Source organism: Nyctereutes procyonoides, unplaced genomic scaffold, assembly GCF_905146905.1.
Source record: "Nyctereutes procyonoides isolate TBG_1078 unplaced genomic scaffold, NYPRO_anot_genome, whole genome shotgun sequence".
Lineage (NCBI taxonomy): Eukaryota > Metazoa > Chordata > Mammalia > Carnivora > Canidae > Nyctereutes > Nyctereutes procyonoides.
In genome coordinates, this window is record NW_026575160.1 from 3,056,914 (window position 1) to 3,079,109 (window position 22,196).

Below are 22,196 nucleotides of genomic sequence, written 5' to 3' on the forward strand. Positions count from 1 at the left end.
TGGTTTACTTCAAAATCATAAATATATTTTATTATATATTATTTTATTAGGCTCTAAAGTTTGCATTTCAAATTTAATACTTTAATATATCTTGTGATTACCTACGTAATATAAAGTAGAGTTCTAACACAATTTTCTCTTCCTGGGAAACTAATTTTTTAAACATTAAGCAATTTGCAATCTAAACTAAGCAATCTATGATTTTTCCAGTGAATCTTGTGCCACATTTATACTGATTTCAGTTATGTGTCTCTCTACTCTAATTCATTCATCTCTTCATTTCATGATACCATTCTATTTTCATTTCCAATCCACTTGTGACATGTCTAATTTGGTAAAACAGTTCTCCAACTTTTTTTTATTAAAACTGACTTTCTTTGTCATATGTATTTAGAGTAAGTTTTTCAAGTTTGTCATAAAATCCAGCTCTACATTAGTTATAGGTTAAATGTGTAAATTAATTTATATATTATATTAAGCTATCTCACCTAAGAATAGGAAATGTCTCTGTTCTGATCCTTTATGTCTCTGTAGAGAGTTATAACATTTTGTATATGTAGCTCTTGGATATTCTTTATTAATTCTTAGATATTTTAAGTTTTTTTATTGCTGTTTTTAGAAATCCATTGATTATTATTGCTATAATGGGATACCATTGAATATTTAAGTTGTCTTTATATTTGGCAATTTTGCTATTCTTCATATGTAATCCTAATATATTTTAAATTAGGATATCACATTTTGTATTTATGGGTTTTATCTTTTGTTTTTCTGGTGTTTTTCACTCTACATTGTTTGTTTGCAATTCTCTTTACAATAATTGTATGAAATCAGTTTTGCAATAGACCTGGATCAAGTCTTTTCAATAACCCAGTATTTGGTTTTGCCAACATTCTCTATTTTTTCTTATTCTTTGCTATATTTCCCACCTTATTTTTATTAGTTACCCCTCTCATTTCTTTGGGTTTTAGCTATTTCTCCTTTTTCAACAACTTGAGTTCTGCATTTATTACATCTCATTCTTTATATCAGTTTCTCAACTCCGCACTATTGAAATTTTGAGCTATATAATTCTTTCTTGTGTGTTTAGGGGCTTGCTTTGTGTACTGGGAGTGTTAGCAGCCTCTATCCATGAGCTGCCAGTAGCAATCCCCTTTCAGTCATGACAATCAAGTGTATGTGCAAACATTGCAAGTATCTCCTGTAAGGGGGGGAAGAATTATCTGCTGTGGGGACCACTGGAAACTGACTAAAAGCTTACAAAATTTGAAAAGTGTTCAATCAAGAAAATCTACGAAACCTCAGGGTAGGACAAGCCATGAAAGCAAGCACCTTCACTGTCAGAGAAACTGATTTGATTTGGAGTGGAAAGTAGAAAAACTCCATGACCCAGAGAGTTATCTAAAACAAGAGCAATCTCAGTTGCAAATGGATAAGGAAAGCCAGTGTCACAGCTTGCCTGAGTCTGCAAAACTGATTAAGGCAAACAACTAACCTTCCAACTAGCCAGAAATTCCATAGATCTTGGGAATGAGATAGCCATAATGGGCCTTGATAATTTACTACATATCCCTGGCTGTCTAAAAGGTTATATGCGTGTGCAAGGCTGCACACCTGTTCAGAAAAGACCAAAATGGGTCCTAATAGTCTATACATGTTTGGCTTAAGTGAGAATTCTTATACATGGGCAAAAGAGACAAAATAAGGGTCAGCCCATATTAAAAGCTGAATGCTTAAAGGTTTTGGGTATTCAACAATGAACACACAGATCCAGTGGCAAAGGGAGGAAGACGTACTGGCTCAAACTTACTGAGCACAAACTGATCAATCATGCTGACACAGGGGTGATACCTAGGAGGCCAGGATTAAGATAAAAACAAGAATTAAAAAGACAAAAAAAAGCAAAACTGAGTTAACAGTACCCATATACTCCAGGAGAGAAAGGCTCCACATAATTAGTGTCCACAAGTCACTTAGCAAACACAGGGACGACCATAACCACTGTAAGTGGATCCAAATCCAAATTCTTACAATAAATTATATAAAATATCTAGTTCCCAACAAAAAAATTAGCAGACATACAGAGGGATTCCAAACTGTGGCACATACATTGCAGAAAAATTGTCTTAGATGTGGTTCAGATGTTATTAAACTCTCTGACAAGTTTCAGATGTTGAACTTAGCAGAAAAAAACTTCACAAAAGCTATTTTAAACATGTGAAAAGAACTAGAGTATGAATAAAGGAAAATATAATAATAATGGCTCTTTAAATGGAAAATACCAATTAAAAATCTAAAATTATAAAAAGAGGACCAAATGGAAATTCTGGAGTTAAAAAGTATATTAACCAAAACAAACACACATAAAATACACTAAAGGGACCCAAGAGAATGGCATTATTCATAATATTCAAAGACTCAAAACAATCTAAATGTCCATTAACCAGTGAATGGCTAAACAATATGTGATATGTTCATATAGTGGGATACTACTTATCATTAAAAGAGAATACAGTATTCACGCAGTTCATATGGGTGACTTCAAAAATATTATGTGAAGTGAAATAAGCCAGATGTAAAAGACTATATGATATACATATAATTTCTCATATGAAATATCCACAAAAGGTAGAACTTAGAAGAAAGATTAGTTGTTGCTAAGAGCTGAGGGAAGAAGCCAGAATCGACTACAGATGGGCATGAGTATTCTTGTTTAGGTAATGAAAATCCTCTAAAATTGGCTGTATTTAGTAAAATTGTTGAAAGGTTTACTTTAAAGGGTGAATTAGGTTGTATGTAAGTTACATGACAGTAAAGCTGTTAAAAACATTATTATGCATATTTATATCAAAGATAAATAGGAGGACTTTTATAGATCAAATACATTACATTTTTCTTGAAAATAATAGTAACTGTCATAGTACTCGTAATGATTGTATATTTAGCCTGAATTTTGTATGATTATTTAAGGCTCTTTAAATATATAAACACATTATTTATAGCAATGAGAGAAAAAATAATACCATCATGATACAGATAAGTAAATGGACACTTAGAAAAAATACTGCTAAAGGATCATTGCTCAGGTAGCTTGACATCCTAAATTCATGGATTCACTCAATGCCTTTTATAATCTACTAGTGGTGTGTGTGTGTGCATGATAGAGAAAGACATGAGATTAATATTGACAGCTTGTGTTAAATGGAATATAATTTTTTACACAATATATTTAAGAATTCATAACTACCAGGTAATATACATACACGTATATATACACACACACACATATATATATATGTACACACATCACATGTATAAAATCACTGTTAAAATAGTTAATTACTTAGGGATTAAAACTACAGTAACTATTTTAATTGCCAAATGATATTTTGCTTACAGTTTAAGATTTTTCAAGAAATTAGGTAAAAAGTTAGCCCTTTAACTTATTAACCACTTGAAAGTCAGAGTAGCATTTTTCATAGACTTCAGACCTAAGCATAAATTATAAAATAATGTCTATTTGTAAAAAACCTAATAGGTTATAATATTTTAACACATATCTCAAAATAATATAAAATTTGATGCATCAATTTCACATTTTAGCTAATGTGGAGCTTTAGCCTATACTCTAACACATAACTATCTTACAAACCACTCTACCTTTTATTTTAGTAACATGAATAGTCCAATCAATTACAAAGAAAAAGTTTCTTTCCTTTGTTTAACACATGAAAAATTTATCTATTGCTGATTATCTGACTTTGAATAAATTCATAAGCTTTATTATTGCCCATTAGAAGAGATGTTTTGCTGACACAAAAGTCAAATAAATTATTTATAATCAGTAAATCTTCATAGCATAAGAGTTTAAACACAGTGATTATTCTGGACTGGTTAAAAGAACAGTTAGTGTAAAATCTTACCACGCCAATGGAAAAGTAATTATTGATGATACTGTAAGGCACTGGGTCTCCCTTCTCATCTTTGTCATTAGGTATGACTTCAAACTTCCACCTGTCCAACATGATTTCTGTGCTGTTTTCAATGTCTTTTAGGATTTTCATCAGATTCTCACCTTCATAACCTAATGAAAAAAAATATCTTGAGAAAAAATATAACAAAATAACAAAAGCTGTATTTATATACATTTTAGAGTGTGTGTATGTCTCATTCTAAAGCCAAACAATGCATTTTAAAACAAATTCTAACACAGGTAAAGAACTATAATCATAAGATCATACAAATATTTTAGTTATAGCTTTAATGCGCAACTCATACCCCTCTCCTGTGGTGCAAATTCTCAGTATAGTCAAATGCCAAATCAGCATCTCCACGGCATACCCCTACAGAACTTTATATCTATGTATTCAAAATGAAATTAATGATCTGCTTCCATATCTTCTTCCTGTTAACTTCCTTTCAGACAGGCAACACCCTCTACCTAGTTGCAGAAGTAAAAAGCCTGGATGTGATTTCAGACTTTTCCCTTTCATCCCTCCCTGGTCCTCACACATTGCCCTCTAGTGATACAGAAAAATTTTCAGGTTAAGTAGAAGGTCCTTCTCTTTTTCATTTTATGCCATATCATCTCTTATTCTATATCCAGAGTATCCCTTTTCTTTTGGCTGCCTTGTTTCTGCTCCTGCTGCAAGTTTTATATTTGATAGTACTTCTTTCCAGAAGCCACCCTTCCTACAGTTCCACAGCATGCAGTTCTACAAACTAGCCCTAACTTACAACTAGTACCCTGCCTTAGAGTTTTGTTTTGTTTTGTTTTTATTCATGAGAGACACAGGCGGAAGGAGAAGTAGGATCCCCACAGGGAGCCTGATGTGGGACTCGATCCCAGGACCCCGGGATCACGCCCTGAGCCAAAGGCAGACATCCAACGACTAAGCCCCCCCAGGTGCCCTGCTTAGAGTTATTTGCATCTTTCTCACTACAAGTGTCTTTTCCCAAGTCTGCCCTAGAGTAAATGCTTAACAAATCTAGTTTTAATGAATCTACTGCAGATCATCAACATGGCCTGAAAATAGTTATTCCTGAATATTATATTTTCTTTAAATGTATGTATCTATATAACATTATAGTTCAGACTGTAGCTTAATCCTGGCTGTGTTATTTAATGTTCGCTTTTACCCTCCCTAAATAATTCCTTCCTCTGTAAAAATTTCTGTTTATTTTGAAAATTAAATGAGAAAATGCATAAAAGTTCTCAGTACATGAAGCATAAGAATAGAAAGTTTTCAACCGTATAATGATGACATAACTCGAAATACTGTACAAAGTTAAATAATATATCTTACTCTACACACAGATACATACACAGATTCTTGAATTGGTATTTTAAGTTGGAACAATATTTTCATAGATTTTTTTCTGTGTCCAACTTTGGTCGATATTTTAATAATGTATTCGTTGAACAAGTAAATGCCAGAGGCTATGAGTCCTCATTAGAGGTGTTAGCACACTTAACACTGTAAAACTAATTGGGTTAAAAGAAAAAAAAAGAAGAAGAAGAGGCACTGTAATATGCCAACATTCTCTAAGGATAAATAAATTACTTAATGGTGTATTTGTTGAATTAACTATTAGAAGTTCAAGGCACCCAGAATACAGGAGTGCCTATTTAGGCACCCACTATTATCTTTTATCTTACACAGGTAAAATAATTATGTACTAGCTAATACATTCAGCAGAGCACAACAAACAATGACTAGACAGATAAAAGTATTAAAAGCACCAAATATTATTTTTTTTAAAATGTCATATATTTTTGTAGCATAATTCAAAAACAATGAATATACACAATAATGTGTATAACTATACTCAGTACAAACATTGAATTACTTAAGGTATGAGATTATAATAACAAAACTTACAAATATCTCACATTTTTAATAGTTCTACCCTCATTCTCAGAGTTTAATTTCTTCTAAGTTTTTAATTTCTTTTAAAAATAATAAATTTTAGCCTCCAAATAAATTTTATATATATTTTTCCCATTGAACTGAATAAAAAGTTAAGTATATTCCCCTCTTTTGCAAACTCTACTAATTAGAAAATAAGTATGATGATTTTCAGACATAAATGAATTTACATATATTAACATAACAGTATAATATAGCATGGAAGTATACTACAATATATAATAAAATGTAATATGATATCAATATATATACACTCAACATATACACAAGCAAATAACAGTTATTTAAATACAATTTTAAGTTTGTCCCCAGCTACATCAAGTTAATAGCAGCATAGTTCAGTATAACACTAGAAAAATGTAGGGACAGCAACTGACTGGGAGAGAATAAAGCAGGAATGGATTTAGTGAAAATTAATTACCACAGCTAGATTCTAGTAGTGCCACTCACCTTAAAATCTTTAGCACTGGTTATGTTCTCAAAGTTTTTATGGATTAGCATGAAAGAGGCTAATATCAATCAGCCTTCTAGCCAAATAGAAATGGAGAGAGGTAAGCCATAAATCTATTTTGAGAATCACAACATCTGCAGTTCAGAGCTAATTTCCAAAGGTGACAAATTCCAAATTGCAGTCCCCAATTTAACAAATATTTACACCCTACCTGTTTGCATTTATCTATGCTCAAGTTTGTTAAATAACGATTCATAACTGTAAATAGGATTCCAAAACTCAAGAAGATCATGTATTTTTTTTTAAAAGACATGTTAAACTAACTAAATATACAAGTAAAAGCTTATGCCCAGGAAAAAAAAATGATGGTGTTTTGCTTCCATTATTTTGATTTAAACCTTTAATCCCTCTAGGCTAAGAAACAAAATAAAAACATAATTAATATTTATTTTCTATGGGATGCCTGGGTGGCTCAGTGGTTGAGCGTCTGTCTGCCTTCAGCTCAGAACATGATCCTGGGATCCAGGATGGAGTTCTGCATGGGGGTCTCTGCAGAGAACCTGCCTCTCCCTCTGCCTCTGTCTCTTTCTGTGTGCATCTCTCACGAATAAATAAATTAAAAAAATAATTTCTGTGTAAAGGTATGACGTTATTACCAAATCTATATAAAACGTCATAGAAATTTTTAAAAAGGAAAGCAAGTCACATAAAGGAAAGCAACAATCTAGATTTGTCAATGTATGCTTACACCCTTACTCTTCATGAAACATTTTTCCTGCAATAATCTTAAGTTTTAGAGAGATTAATTAGAAAAATTGAAAAGATAATATAAATTAAGTATTTGCAAATGCCCTAGGACTTCCTACATTCTTACAGTCTTATATTTTCCCAAACATATTCTTGTAAAAAATAAATTTCAATATATTCCAGTGAACTAAATGATTATTGGTTGAATCAAGACCTTTATAAGCATGATGATAATAGCTACAACTACATAAAGTACTCAGCACAAACACTAGGTGAACAATGTGATGGTTTGGTATAAGAACCTACAAGACAGGCACTATCATTTTTTCAAACTCTAATGAGGAATCTGAAGCACACAGTAAGTAAGCAACTTGCTCAAACATAGTTGTACACCTGACAAGAAATAATCACACTTCACAGCATGTTAACTTTTAATAAACTTTACCACATTGCATCTCCATTTTCCTAATCACTGGACTTAAGCATTTTGCAGTCCCCCTTAATACCTTGGTTTCCCCAAAGCCCCTATTCAATCCACTAACAGGATCTACCAGTCCTTCCTTAAAAATAGAACCCCACTTTATCTACCTGCCCCATTCCATTACCACTACCTTTATTCTCTAAACCAGCACCTTTATTCTCTAATCACAAAAACTATAACACAAGTTCTGATTTGGAAAAGCATGATTCTCTACGTTTTCACAATTTCTTAATTTTCTTCAGTTTATTTTATACCTCCCAATTAATTTATTTTTGAAGACATTAAAGTCATTGTATCATGCTGTTTTGAAATGCTTTCCATACTTCACTTTTTGCTTCAAATTCAATAAAATAAAATTCTTAACAAGGCCACCAAGATCCTGCATTATTTGGCTCTTGATTGTCTCTCCAATCTCACACTAATCACTGTCTCCTCCACCCCCACTCCATCCCAACCCACTGCCTCACAGATGATTCAAGAGATAATTCGAGTCATCAGCCTTGCTTCAGCCCTTTCAATTTCAGAAGCTATTTTCCTGTCTTACATTATAAATATAGCTTATATATTACCTCCTCAGAGAGGCCCTCAACTATGTAACTGAATTGTTTCCCCCCATTATTTTCTAAATATGTTTGAGATTTCATAGCTTTTATCTAATTTTGTTATTGTATATTTTATTATTACTTGATTTACTGTCTGTGTGCTCAATGAAAATATAATCTCCAAAAGGTAGGAACTTTTAATTTTTTTTCACTCTAAATCCAGCACCTAAAACAGTATCAACATATGCAGGGCAAGCACAGGGAGTTTATTATTAATATATAATTTGGCATATGCCACAATTCATATGTCATTGACTACTGATAGTAATATATTTTAATTGTTTTATAAGGAAATCATGAGAAGATGCCCTGAATGGAACTTTTATGTCAATTTTGAGATTGAAGCCCTTTATGAGTTTGGAATTTAAATGAAATTAATAATTTTAATATCAAAAATATTTTTCAAAAGAATATACAAGAAACCACATGTGTGATTCTCTTCCTTTTAATTAATATACATATGTAAGCACTGGCAAATACAAGCATCTTATAAGCAATGTTTCTATGTATCTGTCTGTCTGTCTTTAGATTTTATGAGATTTAACTCAGTGTTTCATGTTATTCTTTTACTAAATTATATTCTTTTTTAAAAGATTTTATTTAGGGGGATCCCTGGGTGGCTCAGAGGTTTAGTGCCTGCCTTTGGCCCGGGGCCTGATCCTGGAGTCCCAGAATCGAGTCCCACGTTGGGCTCCCAGCATGGAGCCTGCTTCTCCCTCCTCCTGTGTTTCTGCCTCGCTCTCTCTCTCTATGTCTATCATGAATAAATAAATAAATAAATAAATAAATAAATAAATAAATAAATAAATAAATCTTTAAAAAATAAATATTTTATTTATTTATTAATGAGAGACACACAGAGACAGAGAGGCAGAGACACAGGCAGAGGGAGAAGCAGGCTCCATGAAGGGAGCCTTACGTGGGACTTGATCCCAGGTCTCCAGGATCACGCCCTGGGCTGAAGGTGGCACTAAACTGCTGAGCCTCCTGGCTGTCCTACTAAATTATATTCTTAATGAAAATTATAAATATATCATTTATCAAGTTTGTAACTTAGGCCCCAATTCTGCCTGTCGTATACACATATACACATATACATAGAAATATACACAGCTTAAAGTTTACCAGTTGTCCAAATACTCATGGAAAAAAGCTGTTTTCAAATTTTTGTTGTTGTTCTCAAATTTTTATTGTAAATCAGAGTTACTCATGGAGTTTGTTTAAAAAGAAAATCATCTGCCCAGTTCCCACCCCAGAGATTTCCATTCAGCATATTTGGGGTGAGGTCAGGCCACTGTATTTTTAACAAGCTCCCCAAGGGCTTCTCATTCACACTTACTAGACACTTTTTAAACTTCTCTAAGTAGACACTTTTTAAACTCTAAGTTAAAGTTACTTAGTTTCAATTCGGGCTTCTTTAGCAAAATCTGGTTTTCTTTTCTTTGGCATCTTCAGGTAGAGTCTATTAATGAGATTTCAAATTATTTTAAGACCTTTTGATATATTCCCCTCTTACCCTGTTTCATCCACACTACTCCATTTTGAGTTCCTTGACTATGTCAAGTCCCTTCCTACCTCTGGGCCTCTTACTTGAAATTGTTTCTGCCTATTAAGTCTAGTTTCAGTTCTGTATGGCTATTATTTTTCGATCTATTAGGATTCTCCCGATGTTATCTTGTCATTTCCTCAATGAGGCCTTTCACTATATTGGTTATAGGTTAACTTGCTAGTAGGATGTCTCACAACTTGCTTATGACTTATTTGCCACTAGAATCCAAGGCCTCTTTGAAGGTAGACCTTGTTTTGCATCCTTATTCTATATCCCAAGAACAGAACATACCAATTGATATAAAGTGGCTCTCAAAAACTAAGTGTTCCTTAACGTATTTACTCCTGGACAAGTTATTCATTAGCCTTTCAATTTTTCCTTTGTTCATGATTTTTTTACACAACTCAAAGATTAAAAATCTTTAAATAAATAAATAAATAAATAAATAAATAAATAAATAAATAAATCTATCTTAACAGGGCAGCCTGGGTGGCTCAGCGGTTTAGCGCTGCCTTTAGCCCAAGTCGTGATCCTGGAGTCCCAAGATAGAGTTCCACGTCAGACTCCCTGCATGGAGCCTGCTTCTCCCTCTGCCTGTGTCTCTGCCTCTCTCTCTCTCTCTGTGTCTCTCATGAATAAATAAATAAAATCTTTTTTAAAAATCTGAACATTACTTAAGAGTCAGCCCATGTTTATCTCATTTCTTAAGCCAGAAACCCTAAACCAAAGAGGTTTAGAAGCTTGCCTTGCCCCATCAAGTCTATAATTAACATCAGAATAAAAGCCAGCACTCACAGAGTCTAGCTCCTGGGCCACTATTTCTTTCTCTACCCTGGACGATTGTTCAAAATTATATACTACATTTTTCAAAGCAATTATATTTGCTAAATTCACTTGGCAGTTGTCATGTATTAAAAATGATGGGTTTACGATTATTTTTAAGGGGGGGATGCTGTCCACTGTATTTCTGTCTTTTTTTTTTTGTTTTTTTTTTTTTAGTATTTTCATTATTATGTTAGCTGTTTTACCTCCTCCCCATCGCAGGCATCTTGCTAGATCATTGCCGGTCCCAAGAGGCAGAATAGCAACTGGAGGATGCTTGACAACATTAGCCTTTTCTGTGGAATCAAAAATTAAAATAAAATAAAATTTTGATCACAGATGGAACAACAGTAAAAAAGACAGCTTGGCATAAAATGAAAGCATTCCACTAGGTACTTATAACCAGAAAATGCTACATTTTATAGCTATATAAAATTATAAATTAAGATTAATTCATATATATTTGTTGCAATTTATAAAACACAAATAAATACCACAATACACAAAACAAAAGGAAATTTCAAGACCCATGTCTGAAGAAAGACTTTTAAAATCTTAACTCAGTTAAAAATGGTGGTGGGTATGATTTAACATTATTGAAATCTCAAGGATGCAGGTATATGTGTCAGTCATAAGAATGTACTAGAGAGGCATTACCAAAGTGGAGGTGTGGGTTCCTATAAAAAGTTATTTTGCAACACCAACTCTAAATACGTTTCACTTTAAGGAATAAAATATTTTGAAAAATCAAACTCTAAAAGCTAGTAAAATGCTAAAACAGTTTTATTTTGTTGTTGCTACCCATGGTGGATCAGAGTAAGCAACATAAGAACCGGGTAACTCTGAGATCATCAGGTTTTCTTTGAGATTAAGCTTTACACAACATAATGCTTTGGGCTCAGAGCAGTAAAGATCTCTGCATCGAAATTCCACATAGTTTCTTTTTTTTTAAGATTTTATTTAGTTTTTTGAGAGAGCATGAGCAGGGGGCAAGAGGAGCAGAGGGAGAGGGAGAAGCTGACTCTCCACTGAGCAGGAAGCTTGCCACACCAGGATCCATCTCAAGACCCCAGGATCATGATCTGAGCTGAAGGCAAATGCTTAACTCATTAAGTCACCCTGGCACTCCAAAATTCCACATGGTATGACATTTATTTATTTATTTATTTATTTATTTATTTATTTATTTATTATACATGCACATGAATGAGATGTGGGGCATGACTGGGGGAAGGGCAGAGGGAGAAGAAGAGAGAGAATTTTAAGCAGGCCCCACACTAGATGTGGAGCCTGACACGAGGCTAGATCTTACCACCCTGACATCATTACCTGAGCCAAAACCAAGAGTCCATGCTTAACCAACTGAGCCACTCAGGTGTTCCAACATAGTTTTGTTTAAACCATCATATGCCTTCAATGATTCTCACAAACATATATTACCTTTCTTCATTTTTTTTCTATTTTTTCAGCATCTTAAAGTGATTATGTGTTTGTGTGGAAGACTGGGAAGGGAATTGATTATTTTGGGATGGATGTGCCATTTTGTAGTAGACAAGGCTTGGATTTGAGCTAAAATTAACTCATAATATCCTATTGTTTTCACTAAAATTCTCAAGTCCTGAGACTTTGTTGAAGCAACTAATTTCTGCAGTTCTCAAATTCTGTTTTTCTTCTTAAATATTGCATAGTGTACTATTTACATCTTTTGTTTGAAGGCCAAGGAACACAATTTTCACTGTTTCTTAAAAAAAAAAAAAGTGGGGGGGAATCCCTGGGTGGCTCAGTGGTTTAGCTCCTGCCTTTGGCCCAGAGCATGATCCTGGAGACCCAAGATCAAGTCCCACGTCAGGCTCCTCTTGAATGGAGCCTGCTTCTCTCTCTCTGCCTCTCTCTCTCTCTCTCTCTTTCTCTGTGTGTGTGTGTCTCTCATGAATAAATAAAATTTTTGAAAAAAAAAAAAAAAACAGACTAGAGTCATAAGATGCTCACCAGAAGCTCAGCATAGGATGTTGACAATATGCACTCACTTTTAATTGAGTACTTTTATGTGCATGAAAAGATAGAATATGTTCACCTGCATTTACTAAACATAAGTTTTTAATTTATATAGATAGTAAAATCTTTTTTTGAACCAATTCTTTCCCTTTTCTGAAAAGGCCCATTTTAAAAAAAGATTAATTTGAGAGAAAGAGAGAGAGAGAGAGAGAGAGAGAGCACCAGCATGAGAGGCAGAGACAGAGGGAGAGAGAATCTCAAGCAGACTCTGTACTGACTGCAGAGTTCAACACAGGGCTTGACCCTGAGATCATGAACTCAGGTGAAACCAAGAGTCGGATGCTCAGCCAACTGCACCCTCAGGCACCCCTGAAATGGCCATTTTTAACAAAGAATTGGTCCAAAAAATGGATATTTGTTTGAGATATCTCCTAATGAAGGTCAATTCATGATCACTCTACTGGTAGTAATCAGTTTTGACAACTGTCTCTGAAAAAACAGATAATTTTTCTCAATCATCAAGCTTTTGTGATACATTTCTACATTTTATCTTCAATCATATATCTTATAAAACTAAAGTTGTAAAAACTTAATCAGAAAAACAAGCTAGGTTAAGGGTAAAGAGTGAGCTCTAATCCCAGTTCTATCAACTCACAGCTTTCAGATTCCACTCTAATTATTTAACTTTTCCACACCTTAAGAGCTTCTTTCTAAAATGGGATTATCAACACTGTATTACAGTGTTGTGAGAATTAAGATGAATGGGGTAAAAAACCTTAGTACAATGGCTATGAAAATAAAATAAGTACATCTATTTGACACAAATTTTATCACAAATGCTAAGAATCTCTTTGGCTCCCTCCCCAGGGCACTTAAACAAATGGAATTTATAGAGCCTGATCTCAAAATAGCTCTGAGGGTTTATTAAATTCCATGAGAAATGGATTAAAAAAGAAGTATCTCTAGATACTTGCAAATTATTTTGTCAATTATAACTGTAAAATATAGAAAACATATTAAACCAGTAAATAGTCTGCAACAATGCCAGATATCCCATTGCATCACTGTAGCATCCAAAGATATCGATGCACTCATAAAACAAATAAAACATACAGAATTTTAGGTTTCCACTTGCATCCCAGCCATGTTTAAGTATGTGTCTTCATTACCTATGCAGTCCAAAATCCACCCCACGGTTCCATCTCCACCACAGGCTAACACTCTGAAATCAGGAACATCACGGAAAAAGTTTAACCTGAAAAATAAGCACGTTTTAGCACATAATTGATACTTTAAAATTCAGATTTTTAAAGTTTTGTATTCTTAGCATTTTATGTAATAAAAGACATTTTTATATTACAGAAATTATAAGATAATCTCAATGATTTTATTGAAAAATATTAAATTCTTATCTATAATACAATTCTAAAATCAAAGAATTTACATCTTGATTTAAATATATAATAAATATCTTTTATTTTTATCAACTCCAAAGTTCAAAAAACAAAACTAATACAATATAATAATTTTCATTAAAATTTTCTCTCATGTGATCAGCATTTCACATATAATGCAAAGTGACATATACTACAGTATTTCATTTAATAATTTTTATTAAGCAAAAATTCTCTTTTGAATCATTGTGTAAGTACAACAACTCTTATGCCAGCAAATATGTCTTTGAGAGTTTTCAACCTTTTCCATTACTGGAAAAAACTGATTACACCACTGCTGGGGTGTTTCAGTGTTTCCTCTGACAGAATTTGCAAATGAGAGCCAGCCTTTCCCTTGTCTTTTGACATGGCCCTCAGCGTTTTTACCTAGGAATACTCAAACCTAATTGCTAAGTGGGCTGTAATAAATGCCCATAGCTTCTGTTGCTACTGCAAACAGCGCTGTGCTTATTAATGCAACCTACCTTAGGAGAAAGTTAAAAAGGCAGGTAATATAACCAGTTACACAATAGCACATGCCTATTTTCTTGCAATAAAAATTTAAAACAAAACATAAACATGTGGCATGTGTCTGTTCACCTCTCTTGCCCAAGGATAACCACTGGTAGTAATGTAATATGCAACCATCCAAGAAATGTTTCTATACATTTACATATGTGAATATACACATATGAATGTTATTACACACATATTTTTAACATGAATGTGATTATGCTATACATTTGTTAATTTGTGTGCATTTTTAAATTTAAAAATATCTAAGAGGGATCCCTGAGTGGCTCAGCGGTTTGGTGCCTGCCTTTGGCCCAGGGCGCGATCCTGGAGTCCCAGGATGGAGTCCCGCATCGGGCTCCCGGCGTGGAGCCTGCTTCTCCCTCTGCCTGTGTCTCTGCCTCTCTGTGTGTGTGTGTCTATCATAAATAAATAAATAAATCTTAAAAAAAATAAAAATAAAAATGTCTAAGAGAGCCTTCTGTGTCAGCTCATATAGTGTTGCATCATCATTTACAAGTGAATGTATTACATAGGGTATAATTCTGTGATCAAATAAACCATTTCTCTTCAGGTACTTTTAAGCTATTTCTAGTGTTTTACTGTTACAAAAAATAAGTATTGTAGTTAACAGTATTCAAAGGACATTTATGGGAACATATACATATGTTTTGAAGGCTAATTTTCTAGAAGGGAAGTGTTCCACTGTATCACCATGCTACTCTCTGAACAGCTCCCACTATAAAAGATGTGTCAATTTCCTTCAACTCCAAAACACTATATGTAAACAGCTTTATGATATTTCTTCAACAATAATGAAAAATCAAATTATTGTAAAATCACACATTCTTGTTTGGCTAGTGGGTTGGGCTTATTTTTGTAGGTTTACAGGTGTGTGATCTCTTCCGTGAACTGCATCTTCAAACTCTTGCCCATCTTTTCCACTGAGTTGTCTTTTGTTATTACTATCTTATAAATTCTACATGTTATGAATGTTTTTCATTTAAATTAGCATTTTTAGAAAAATATCTTGTTAAAGTAATACAAACAATGCATAAATAGAAATGTATAAAAATTAACTAAAACCCCACCACTTGATAATAGGAACCATGAGTATCTAGAATATCAAACTTCCATGTATTTCCCAAGGTTTTATATTGTGAATATTTACCTTCTGTTAGACATGCTACAATATTTTCTTTGAGACTATTTTCCATTTGTTTACCTATATTATGCATCATATAAGATGATACATAATTTAATTACCTATGTACCAATTGCCCACCCCCAGGGGAGAACATTCCCAATAACCTCTGTGCTCTTTCCCTATAGCAGCCTTCTTCCTCAACCACAAATGTGAGCACTATTTTCAATCTTCAGTCATCATGCATATGCCATAGACAACACATTGTTCACTTTTTGCTTTTTCCACTTAGTATTGTTACTAAGACTCATTCATGTGATAGCTGAATCTCTCTCCACATATAGTGAACTTATTTAATTTCTATTGCTAAATATCATTTATGTGAATGTACCTTTTTAAATTCATATCAATGGACATTTGGATTGGTTGGTTTACATTGTTATAAAATCTGCATTATTTGACATGCTTCCTTAGTGCTCATGAACAGTGGCTACTTTTAGAGGATGATATGTGCAACTTTTTGTTTCCCAAAGAAGTTCTACCAACGTATGCATTCATTAACATTACAGATATTTGGCTGAAGTCATTCTCTGTAACACTTTTAATGTCACACTTCTCAATTTCATGTGTTTCCTCTTTTGTGAAATAGCTGTTCATGACTTTTGTTTCCTTTCTTTACTCCTTTTTCTCTTGCTGATTTGTAGAAACTTCTTTACTTGTTCTTAACTTTAATGCTTTTCTGCAAATATCTTCTACAAACTGAATTTTTTAACTTTAACTTGTATTTTAATAAAATTTGGTTTTAATGTATTCAAATTTATCAATCTTTTCATAAGTGGTTAGCACTTTGGCCTGTATTATGTAAGAAAAGTTTGCCTACTCAGAGATCAGAAGATAACTCATATCTGCTCTTTTTAAAATTTCAGTTGTACTTTTGACAATTCTATGTGGTGGTGTGAGGTAGGGATACCTTTATTTGTTCCTTTCCCTTCCTACCTCCCTCCATTTCTCTCTTTCCTTTTCCTTCTTTCTTTTTTCCCTTCCTGCCTCCTTTCTTTCCTTGTGAATGCTATACGCCAACTTTTTCTTGTCTTTAATCCATCTTTTTATTTATTGGATAACTTCTACTTCCTACCATGCATCATAACTCAGATTTCCATATATGAGTACATTTCTTTTTGAACTGTTTAATTTTATTCATATTTTGTCCATCCCTTTGCCAGTCTCACATTCTTATAATTCCTTGAGTAGTTTTATAGTAAGTCATTATCTCACAGAGCATGAAGAATCTAAGCTATATTCCTTCTGTGATTTTCCAAATATATTTTAAAGTTAACCAGCCCACAAAAATAAAAATAAAATCAATCATGATTTTGATCAGAGTAATATTAAGCCTATAGATCAATTTTGGTAGAAATAAAATCTGTATAATGTTAATTAGGTTTTCTCACCCATGAATATAGGATATTAATAATAATGGTACTATTACTGATCTTCAATATTTATAATTATTATTTCTAGTTTTGTTGTCTAGAGCTCCAATATGTTGCTGAATTGGGATATTCATAGGTAATGTTCCTAACTTGTTTCTAAATTTAAATGGGATATTTCTATATTTTCTTCATTTAATATGATGTTTTTGTACAGATTTTCCTTTTCTTTTTTGACTTACACCTTTTTATGGTAGTAAAGTTTCCTTTTATTTCTGATACAGTAAGGATTTTTACTATGAATCTGTTAAAAAGGTTTCCACATCTTTTGAGATGTTGATATATTATATCACATTTAAACAGTACTGTGGGAAAATATATTTACATATTTTTGTATTATTAAAGTAACCTTATGATACTTTTATATACCCAAATTGGACACTTGAAATTTTTATAGAGAACTGGACTTGGTTTGCTAATATTTCCTTTAAATATTTTGAATCTATATTCATGAATCCAACAGCCTTACTATTTTTCTTCCTGGTACAATCTCTAATTTTTTGGTCTAAATTAGTCTGTCTCATAAAGTGAGTTGCAGAATATGCCTTCATTGGACATTTTTGGAAGCATCTGTACAATTCTAGAAGTTCCTTAAAACTGGTAGCACTTGCATATAAACTATTCTATTTCTTGTGAGTCTTTGATTTCTTTCTTTTTTAAATAACAATTCAATTCCTTTAATGATTATTATGCAAAATTTATATTTTGTAATTCTCTCTAACTCAGTTTTTGCCAGTTGCATATCCTATTAATTTGTCTATACTAAGTTTCAAATATTGTCTTATGGAAGCCTAGATAAGCTTTTCAAAATATGCTGGCAGCTGGAAAGTTTACCATAGAGCTAATTGTTTTTGGTGAAAGCCTAACCATCCATTTGACTCACCATTGTTCTTCTACTCCATGATGATGTTTCATCTGTTATTCATTCTTGTTTCGTTTAAAATTGTCATCATTGGTTCTTCAGCAGCATCCTACCCCCAAACATAAACCCCATGTGACTATCAGACCAGCTTACTCTCTGCAAATTGATTGCTAAATGGATTGAAAAATTGACCTCTCTATCTCAGCCTCATAATGCACTCAATCCATCCTGTTTTCCCTAGAGATTCATTCATTCTTTATTTCATTCATTCACTGAATTGTAGTCTTGGAAAATTATTTAATCATTGAGCCTTGGTTCTTTATCTTTAAGGAATACCTTAAAGATAATACCTTTTGCTGCTTTGGACTATTTTAAGAAATAATTTTTGTATGTAAATTAAATTGTACTACCCACAGATTATTACTAATACAATTATTTTCTCTTCGTTAAAAGTAGCATATATGCTTTATAGGTCAGAGTGCCACTCCTCTATTTTCACCCCTCTCCCCTAGTGTTCTGGCAAAATAATCACAAAGAGAACTTCCTATCAAGCAAAGAGAGATGGACACTGAGTTTTCCTACCTTCAATCTGAAAGTGTAGCCAGTGAACTACTGGGAGATCTGCTTATGGCATTGCATTAAGAACAGAAAATACAGAGGAAAACAGGACTGATAGAGAACAAACAAATCCAAGGAACTTGGCAAGAACCAAAATGCAGGGTCCTGCAAAGGTACTAACTTTTTACTCTTAAGCTATAAAGACCAGCAGATGAGAGGCTCCCACTTCAAAGGATAGCCTAACAATGAGAAAGATGAGGGAATAAGGAGTGTCTGGAAAGATGCCTATTTGTGGAAACTTTAGTACTCTGTATTATACTTTCACCTACCAATTTCAGAGGTTCATTTGCAAAATTAACATGTATAAAAATTTTGCAATGAAGTAATCATCCATGGCTCCAGAATTTACTAGACTATTTCTATGGAAATTTATGAAATTAAAACTTAAAATGACTTATGAGGTAGATTAATAGTTTTTGAGTTACCAGTGTTGGTCATTAATGGTTTTCTGGAGCAATAACTATTTATCTACAATAGCTATATTTGAAAGAGATCTTATATTTATGTACAGGTTTCATAGCTCTGTGTCAGATGCTTTCCTATCACATTTGCTCAACAGCCCCACTACAGCACACCCTATAAAAAAGTGAGTGGTGAAATTTTGAACCACTAAAAGCAAATCAAGGTATTTCATCTAAGATTTAGAAGTCCCCTTCCATTTCTAAAAAGTGAAGAGTTAAACTCATATAGAGGGATGCCTGGGTGGCTCAGTGGTTGAGCATCTGCCTTGGGCTCAGGTCATGATTCCTGGGTCCTGGGATTGAGTCCCGCATCAGGCTCCCCACGGGACTGTCTCTGCTTTTCTCTCTGTGTCTCTCATGAATAAAAAAAAAACTTAAAAAAGTAAAAACTAATATAGAAATTTTAGGAAGTTTTAATTTGTACCTAACAGTAGTATTTAAAAACTATTTATGGGGATCCCTGGTTGACTCAGCGGTTTGGCACCTGCTTTTGGCCCGGGGTGCGATCCTGGAGTCCTGGGATCGAGTCCCGCATCAGGCTCCTGGCATGGAGCCTGCTTCTCCCTCTGCCTGTGTCTCTGCCTCTCTCTCTCTGTGTCTATCAATGAATAAGTAAATAAATAAATCTTAAAAAAAAAACTATTTTTAAGAAGTTTTAAAACATTTTTAAAATGGGAAAACATTTTTAAAAAGAAGAAAGAAAACCTACAGTCTTGATTCCAGAATCTTAGAAAGTGTCTTATAACTAGATTTCTCAAATGATGATATGTGGGAATTTCTTCTTATTCTAATCTCATACTTTATCATCCAAAGAAAATGAATGATCCCGTAATTTATATATGATTGGGCAATATCAGAAATGAGAATGAACATATAAAAATAAATTAACTATCAAACAATGTACATATTATAAAACTATTTTGTGATATTTAGAAGAAACCAGAATGAGACTCATAAATATTATTATCATAATAGCATAGAATGAATGTTCATTAATTGTACCTATTCATATTTGTTTGTATTAAAGAAATACAAGGTTGAAGAATTGAAAATGACTTTATTATACATCTTCAACTTTCCTTTTCCTCTTCTTTATTTAGAAAAATATCATTTATATCTAGAGCTTATCTTAAGAGAGATCTGCATTCTGACTTAAGCATTTTGAGCCAGAAACAAACATACTTAACTCTTATTACTCAGCTCAGTTCATATTGATACCTGAATGTACATAGTTACATAGTACTCTACAGTTACAAGATTAAATGGCTTCACCATTGCCTCACTGAAATCAGGTTGAAATTTCTGGTTTGTGATGTTGTTATTGTTTTCAAAACCATATTTAACCAATTATTCCTAATACCTTCCACCTTATTTCCTAATACCCAAACTGCATCTGTCACTGGATCACTGGTATCACTGGATAATATTATTGGTATCACTGGATACTATTATTGCGTCTGCAGTCAGATTTAAAAATCTATGCATGGGAAAAAAAAAAAAATCTACGCATGGGGAATCCCTGGATGGCTCAGCGGCTTAGCGCCTGCCTTGGGCCCAGGGCGTGATCCTGGAAACCCAGGATAGAGTCCCACATCAGGCTCCCTGCATGAAGCCTGCTTCTCCCTCTGCCTGTGTCTCTGCCTCTCTCTCTCTGTCTCTCATGAATAAATAAATAAAAAATAAAAAATCTATGCATGAAGCCATTATGGCCTCCCAAATTTTCCTCCATACTATATATTACCAAATTAAGAGAATGTTTTATTTGATCTTTTCCTGTGGATCTTGATAATGCCAGCTTCAAAGTGATACTCATTGTAATGTGCCTCCCCCAACATTTCAGCTTTTCTTTCTTTCTTTCTTTCTTTCTTTCTTTCTTTCTTTCTTTCTTTCTTTCTTTCTTTCTTTCTTTCTTTCTTTCTTTCTTCTTCTTCTTCTTCTTCTCTTCTTTCTTTCTTTCTTTCTTTCTTTCTTTCTTCTTTCTTTCTTCTTTCTTTCTTTCTTTCTTCTTTCTCTTTTTTTTTAAGATTTTATTTTTTTCTTCATGGGAGATACAGAGAGAAAGAGAGGCAGAGACACAGGCAGAGGGAGAAGCAGGTTCCATGCAGGGAGCCCAATGCGGGACTCAATCCCGGGACTCCAAGATCAGGCCCCCGGTGGAAAGAAGGCGCTAAACCACTGAGCCACCCAGGGATCCCCAACATTTCAGCTTAAAGTAAAACTAATTATAACAATGTCCTCTTCACTTGTCTTAGTTATTCTATTTTACTAATAAGTTGTAAAGGTTAGACAAACTAAAAACTGCACCTGTTTTTAACAAATTTGGCTATTCTTTTGAGGATATTATATGAAAGATAAACTTACACTGTGTTAGGCAACGGGACATTTCATGTAGATAAGTTGGTCAGTCATAAAAAATATAATTTGGACTTGGGCAGTCCTGGTGGCTCAGCGGTTTAGCGCCGCCTTCAGCCCAGGGCGTGATCCTGGGGACTGGGGATCGAGTCCCGCATCGGGCTCCCTGCATGGAGCCTGCTTCTCCCTCTGCCTGTGTCTCTGCCTCTCCCTCTCTGTGTTTCTCATGAATAAATATATATATAATTTGGACTCATTGATATGAACTCAGTATGACTTAATGCTGTTACCACCACAGCCAGAAAAAACTTCCAGAGTACTTGAGAAAATATATATTCCAGTGTACGATTAATAACTGAAAGATTAATTTCATTATCTCTGGAAATATCAAAAACATATTTTATGTCTATGTGCATTTTTACAAGAGAAGGAGAGAGAAAGAGTAAGGGAGAAAGGCAGTGAGAAAAGTCAAAATGATAATGAGAGAAAGAAAATGAGAGAATATTTGTTCCTGGGAAACCTCTGTTATCTTATTAAATAGCTTTAATGTTCTCCTTGGCATAAAATCAGTTAGGAGAAATCAGGAAATAATAGGCTCCACAGTGTTCCTTCTTGATTAGTGTACATAATTCTTGGAAAATTAATGTGTTAAAAAATATCAAACTTTCTCAAATCATTTGTGAATTAATAAAGACAAAGTAATACTTAGCTAAACCAGTCTTAACCTTTTATTGAAATGACTCATG

At 33.5% G+C, this 22,196-nt stretch overlaps 1 protein-coding gene across 6 annotated transcripts in view; it reads right to left on the bottom strand.

Annotated features, from left to right (window-relative positions):
- Nucleotides 1-22,196, bottom strand: part of DGKB (diacylglycerol kinase beta) — a 638,855-nt gene that overhangs the window by 400,175 nt on the left and 216,484 nt on the right. For all 6 annotated transcript variants that reach the window (XM_055314473.1, XM_055314471.1, XM_055314470.1 and 3 more), the window contains 3 exons: nt 13,747-13,832; nt 10,789-10,878; nt 3,924-4,084 (listed from right to left, as the gene is read on the bottom strand). In XM_055314473.1, coding sequence (XP_055170448.1) covers nt 3,924-4,084; nt 10,789-10,878; nt 13,747-13,832 — 337 coding nt within the window. The remainder of the gene's footprint in view (nt 1-3,923; nt 4,085-10,788; nt 10,879-13,746; nt 13,833-22,196) is intronic.